Genomic DNA, 6,582 nt, shown 5'->3' with positions numbered 1-6,582 from the left:
AAAAGAGCCGCAGATATGTAGCCAATGAAAGTGCAGCATCCACTGTATGATCTGCAAAGCGTTGATAAAGATTTTCAAGGTGCTCTGCTGTTAGTTCATTCCTATTGAGCCCAACTGCTTGGGCCAGGCTAGGTGCTGAGGACTTATCTCTCTGTGCCTTAAGGGGACGCGCAGTCTAGCAAAGGAGGTACCAAACCAATTGGAGATTTGAATAGCTTGTTAAAACACAAATTGCTGGGTTCTATCCCCAGAGTTTTTCATTCAGTAGCTCTGAGGTGAGGCCAGAAAATTTGTATTTCTAACAAGTTCTCATGCTAGTTATGCTGATGCTGCCGGTCTGGGAACCACGCTTTGAGAACCACTGATCCAAACCAGCTAAAATATGTTCTATAATAAAACTAAACATGCATTGGATTGCTGAGGGAGCACAGAGAAGGAAGAGATGATCTCTGCCTAGGAGAATTCTAGAGTGGCCTTGAAGGATGGAAAGGATTTTGCCTGGCTATAGTGGAGGAGAATAAAGACACGTGGAACAGCCTGAGTGAAGACCCCAGGGCTCAGAAGAGGTTGGATCTTTGAGTAGTTAAGCTGGCTGGAACCCAGAGGGTATGTGAAGGGTGTGGAGGTGTCAGGAACTTATACTGCAGGGAAGGTAAAAAGGAAAGGAGTGAGAGTTCAAACTTTGGTACAGAGAGCCAACAAAGGAATTCAGGCAGTTAAATGGTGGTCTTAAGTTGTGTTTAGAGAAGTTTCTCAAAATAAGATCTATAGCTCGTAGCTCCACTCCAGACCTGAATTGGAATCTTGGATGTGAGATGTATGTTTAATAAGTGTCCCAAGCAATTCTGACCCACACAGAATTTTAAAGGACTGGAGAAGACAAAGAACAGAGGCTGAATCAGGGAGCAGGTAGGAAAGGATAGAAAAGATTTAAAAGACATAAGGCAAAATTCGCAGGATTTAGTTATTGATTTGGAAAGTGTTAGTAGGTGAGATGAGTCCAAGGCAATGATAAGATTTCAGGTTTCTATTTTCCAAGAGAGAAACAGGAAAAGAGGCAGAAGCAGAAACGGAGGTTGAAAGAAGCCCATGGAGGTGGAAATGGTCAGGGTCACGTGGTGCAGTGGGAAGAGCGCTGGGTTGGGGTAGGGAGACCTTGCTCTGCGCCACTAACTCTGGTACTTTGCTGCTGTAGAACTGTCCTCTCAGCTTTGAGGGGCCCAAGCAGATGATCTCTGAGGTCGTTTCCAACTCTAAAATGTCATATTCCAAACTAAAGCAGAAAGTATTTTAATTGAATGTGGAAATAGAAGTACTTAATTAGGGTGATAAACCACTGGAATGAGGTCCTGAGGGCTGCAGGGAAAATTGATCCCTGGAGAATCTCAAGAAGATAAATGAAACCCTAATTATTCCCACACTTTGCTTAAGACCAATCCTATAGGTTCGTCAATGTTCAAATGAGGAAAAACTGTAAGATGGTTTCTCTTGGTCTTCAACTGGGAAGATACCTAAAGAACCATCTAAAAACACTCAGTGAGTGATGGGAAATAATTCAGTTTGAGAGCCAACTATACTTTGACTCAAAAAACTAGGTTTGAATCCTACCTATGCTACTGATCAGGCTTAACCTCAGATAGCCTGATCAAGCCTTATACTCTCTAAATCTCAATTTCCTTATGTCTAAGTGGGAGGAAAATACCCAAGATACAAAGTTGTGAGAATTAAATAGGCAGTTGACTTAACCTAAAGTGCGTTCCTAGCATCTTGCCTGGCACAGAGTAGGTGTTCAATATGGTGACTGAGTAAACAGAACGGGCTCAGTAGAACTGAGTCGCAGCTCCACCACTTACTAGCCATGGATTTCCGACCAATTACTTAACCTCTCTAAACTACAGTTTCTTCAACTGTAGGACGGAGATAACAGTACTTATCTCCTAGTATTATCAAAAGAGATAATAAACGTAAATAGATTAAGTCGGCCTGACATAGGGTATGCAGCTGCTATTATCACCATAATCCTTCAGCTCCCTCACTTATTCTAGTCTGTAATGTTTCTGACATCACTAGACTCTAAATACTGAGGGCAAGTACCCTTATTTGTTTGATCTTCGTCTCTCGCTTCCTACACCTAACAATGCATACAAAGCGGGTGCTTATAAATGCCCTATTCCTGACTCTTAACAAGGAAAAAAAGTTAATTCCAAACTGTGCCCCCACCCACCCCCTAGTGCCAGAGAAAGAAACTACAACCAAAACATCAGCGGCGCAGCTGCGTCCCCGAGGAAACCTTCCGCGGGAAGCAGAACTCCTTTACTCTGTTTACTGCCATAGCTGCTAATAAAGTTTGATTTGAATAAATGACCTGCCAGGCCTTCCTTTCCCCTCAAGAGCTTCTTCCGTCCTCAGCACAGTTTACGACGCCACGCAAGAGGCGGGGCGAGGCCGGATGGGCGGGACAGGAAGTGACGTCACTCTCCCCGCGGTGAAAGGTTAACGGAAGTACCGTTTCTTCCTTTCTGCTGTAGTTCCTGAGTGGTTACCGCCGGTGAGTAGAACTTGGGTCAGGGTTTTACAATCTGCCGCCATCCGTGGCCTGGGTGTCGAGTTGCGGGGCGGTGGCTGGTGCCTTCTGTTTCTCGGTCTCTGGCGGCTTCGTTGCGGATACTGGCCTGGGAGCAGGGCCCGCGGGCGCCCTGAGCCAAGCCGGCAGTAAGGGCAGCCTGAAGTTCTGGCCCCACACCCTGAGCTTGCGGATTTCTGAGCGGCCCCTTCCTTTCCTCTGCAGAAATGGGCAAGTTCATGAAACCTGGGAAGGTGGTACTGGTCCTGGCTGGACGCTACTCCGGACGCAAAGCGGTCATCGTGAAGGTACCAGCTTCGCGGGCCTCTACGCCCTCGCATCCGCGGAATAGGGCGGGTTTCGGCGGGCGGACAACTTGAAATTCAAGACTTAGTTTGGGGCATTATCCACTGAGCGTTGCGAGTTGGGGTTGAGGGGTGAATGCACGAGAGCTTTTGAGAGAGAAAGATGCAAAATAAAAACAAATGGGAGTTGAATTGGGCAGCTAATACAACGCGTTCTCTGTCAAAGAGGGTTTAAATAATAATAACGAACGTTTTTTGAACGCTTGCTTGGTGCCTGGCATTGCTTTACAGGTGTTGTCATGTCCATTCCTTGCAGTAACTATAGGGTTACCTAGTACTGCTAAGGTTTAAAGATGTTAAGTAGTTTACCTGTGGTCAAACAGGTAGTAAGTAGGTGCTGCAGCTGGGACTCTGTAAAAAGAGGAGAAATTGTTTCTAGGCCAAATGGCCATTTAGCATAACCTAGCCCTTCACTGTGCCTTCTCCCTACATCTTGTAGCCTCTTATGAGACCTCCCTAAGTTCTGGCCGCGCATAGCACTGCTCTTGACTGTCGTGGGGACACAGGGGCACCCTTGGTTCCCCTTCCTCTATCTATCCGAGGCCGGTTTCTGGAGTCAGGCCACCAGGTTTGGAATCCTGCCTCTACCCTTTACTATCAGTACAATCGTGGAGGAAGTTAAGAGATGTAAAATCCTAAGAGCCAGTGCCCGGCACTTAGCAAGCGCTCCATAAATGTAACTGTTGTTATTTCTCAATCATTTACCTCCCAGGAGCCCTTTCAGGTACTTCCTGGTGGGAATGAATACCACCCTTACCCCTGACTCTTCGGGCATCTAGCATAGCACTTAGAATGTCTGTTTTGTGTGGTTTCTGTAGTGTTGGGCCTCAGGGTCCTAGGGGTGGGGGTATTCTTTCTGTACGTGCCCTACATCTAGCATAGGGCCTAAGTAGCAACAACAAAGGTAATTCTAAGTAACAAATTAATTCTTGGGACTTTCAGAACATTGATGATGGCACCTCAGACCGGCCCTACAGCCATGCTCTGGTGGCTGGAATTGACCGCTATCCCCGCAAAGTGACAGCTGCCATGGGCAAGAAGAAAATCGCCAAGAGATCAAAGATCAAGTCTTTCGTAAAAGTTTATAATTACAATCACCTCATGCCCACAAGGTGAGCATTTCAGGAATGGGAAGCGACTTTATAACTTTCCTCCCTCTGCTCTGCTGAATAAGGAGGTGACCTTGTAGCCACTTCAATGTGGGGAAGAGGCATCATTTTCAGTTTGTCACAAAGTGGCTGTGGTTTCCAGCGTTGCATCTTTAATCTATATTGGAACTGTTCACGTTCCTGTTATTTTCTGTAGTGACTTCGCTGGCTTCGCCAAACTAAATTGAAAAATCCCTTCCAAGCTTATTCTTGATCTGTCTCTCCTCACCTGATATTTCTTTTTAAGTGTTGAGTAAAGATTGTTCCATTTCTTTTCAGCCACAGTAGACATAGGCATAGGCTCTGGCCTGCCCTCTTCCACTCTCAAGGATAATTGTTATTATAGGATAGGGTAGTGGTGGAAAATTGAAAATGAAATGTGAAGTTTTTCAGTGGCTTGAATCTGTAAATGAGTTTGTTAAAATTTCTGAGTGAAGACTGCAACCATTTCCTGTCCATCGCACACAGTGGGTTGTGGCTCTAGGATCTTGCTTCAGACTTGTAAGATCCCCCCTTTCCATTAAACCATTAATGTCAATCGATAAGATAGGGCATTTCCAAAGAATATCAGCCGCACATTAGCACGATTTTTGATGATAGCTTTATGGAGTCAGACCTTAACAGCCCAGTCACCCAGGAGTGTTGAGGGCTGTTGTGAAGGCTCTGGCAGCGTGTGGGCTGCTCCTACCTCCCTGCCATTGTCCCCAGGTACTCTGTGGATATCCCCTTGGACAAAACTGTTGTCAACAAGGATGTCTTTAGAGACCCTGCTCTCAAACGCAAGGCCCGACGAGAGGCTAAGGTCAAGTTTGAGGAGAGGTAAGTAAAGTAGGCTTTGGTAGTGAATGTTGGAGACTGGTTTCACTCTTCAGTGATTCTCCCCTCATTGGTGTCCTTTTTTCCTCTCTCTAGATACAAGACCGGCAAGAACAAATGGTTCTTCCAGAAGTTGCGGTTTTAGGTCTGTCTTGTTTCAATCATTAAAAATACACCCCCAGAAAAAAAAAATTCGTGTCTGCCTGCTTCTTGTATTATTGGACTGGGAAAGAACATCCATATCATGAGAGACACTGTATGGTGGATGAGGGGCTATGGGAAAATATAAAATAAATAAAAGTTAAATCTGCCTTTGTGAGAGTTGGGCTACTTGTGTTCTCAGCCTCTTAATCCTTTAATGGTCTGGCTGCCCTCAGTGGGTAAAATGTGATACTGAACTATTTCCCCTAAAGGGCTACTCCAGACATTTTTAGGTGCAGAATTGTTTAAGCATCCCTGGCTTCAACCCTTTGTGTATCCAGAGAATCTTAAGTCATTCTGCACCCTTCCCTCTCCCCTGGCCCCCCAGTTGTGACAACCAAAGGCCCCTCTGAGTGGACATCGTCTACTTTGGATTGAGATTCACAAACTTGAGGTGGTTTTTTAAACCAGAGTGCCAGATTTGGCAGGTCAGAATTTCTATCAAATTGTCAAATGATAGTGGTGCTGCTTGGATGAGGACCACACTGAAGAACTCTCTTGATGACACCGACAGTGAAGGCCTGATCCCCAGGGGGACCAGGGAGAGGTTCCCAAAGGGTCTGGCTAGCAGAGACTGGCAAGAAAGGATGTGATTCAAGGAGCTTGGGCACTGTGTTGTCACCACTGTTGCAGAAAACCATTTGGCCCCTCTGATGTTTTACCTCTCATTGGAGACAACTGTGGCCACGTTTTCCTGATGTAGTCTGCAGCTGAGCTGGTTCTAACTCACCAAATGGAACTAAGATTCAAATAGGCCTACTGGCCAAGCTTCACACTTAACACACTAACACCTGGGGTGGAGGGCAGAGGGGTTGAGGAAAGGGGCTCAGCATATTACTCTTAGTGGAAAACCCTGGGCTAGGTAAAGATGGTAGGAAACATTGTGCACTATTTTACATACTTTCATTAAACTCCTCACCCTTAAGTATTGAGCATCATCTCTACTAAGTAGCATTCCTACTCTTGAGTCACAAATAGAACTACATTTAAACCCTCCTTTGAAAATTAAGAAAGTTCTTTTCCACTCCCCCTCAAGGCTTAAGTTCAAATCCTGTTCCAACCGGGTTTGGATACATGCTTCACTTCTAGCAATGTGACTGGACGAGTTTCTGTACTGTGCCTCGGTTTAGAATCTCATCTGTAAAATGAGGGAAATAACCAACGGCAAGGGGTTTTGAAGGTTGAGTTAATTCATGGTATTGGGTACGTAACAGCTCTCAAGTGCTGGCTATTCCTACAGATTTGTGAACTCAATGGGGCTTTATCCTGGTTGAATTTCTCATTCAGTTAGCAACGTGTGTGCTGTGGGAAACCTAGGCTCTAGGGAAATATCCAAAAACAAGCAAAATTCTGCCAACAGGGCTGTGCTGGGATTGATAGGCTGGAGGTGAACGACCGGGGCCCTCACTCAGCTGTAGCTGCTTGTTGGGTAACTCCCCCAAAGGCCTCCTAGCTGGAGGAAGTCGACTTTGAAGACCAGGAAGGCTCC

General features: G+C 45.7%; 1 protein-coding gene across 1 annotated transcript; it reads left to right on the top strand.

Moving 5' to 3' along the window:
* The first annotated feature begins 2,472 nt into the window (after positions 1-2,472).
* On the top strand, positions 2,473-5,203 carry RPL27 (ribosomal protein L27). The gene is made up of 5 exons (XM_010968945.3): positions 2,473-2,548; positions 2,789-2,871; positions 3,871-4,040; positions 4,785-4,895; positions 4,989-5,203. Exons 2-5 carry the CDS (start codon positions 2,791-2,793, stop codon positions 5,035-5,037), a joined length of 411 nt encoding a protein of 136 aa, XP_010967247.1. The 5' UTR covers positions 2,473-2,548; positions 2,789-2,790; the 3' UTR covers positions 5,038-5,203.
* Positions 5,204-6,582: the final 1,379 nt, after the last annotated feature.

The sequence above is a fragment of the Camelus bactrianus genome, chromosome 16 (genome assembly GCF_048773025.1).
Source record: "Camelus bactrianus isolate YW-2024 breed Bactrian camel chromosome 16, ASM4877302v1, whole genome shotgun sequence".
In the NCBI taxonomy this organism is placed as follows: domain Eukaryota; kingdom Metazoa; phylum Chordata; class Mammalia; order Artiodactyla; family Camelidae; genus Camelus; species Camelus bactrianus.
Note: the sequence above shows the minus strand (reverse complement) of the source record. Positions and strands in the feature narration are given on the sequence as shown.

Coding starts and splice junctions, on each gene's coding strand:
- RPL27 (XM_010968945.3), top strand. CDS start 2,791: ATGGGCAAGTTCATGAAACCTGGGAAGGTGGTACTGGTCCTGGCTGGA. Junction 2,872..3,870: donor GCAAAGCGGTCATCGTGAAG/GTACCAGCTTCG, acceptor TGGGACTTTCAG/AACATTGATGATGGCACCTC. Junction 4,896..4,988: donor AAGGTCAAGTTTGAGGAGAG/GTAAGTAAAGTA, acceptor TCCTCTCTCTAG/ATACAAGACCGGCAAGAACA.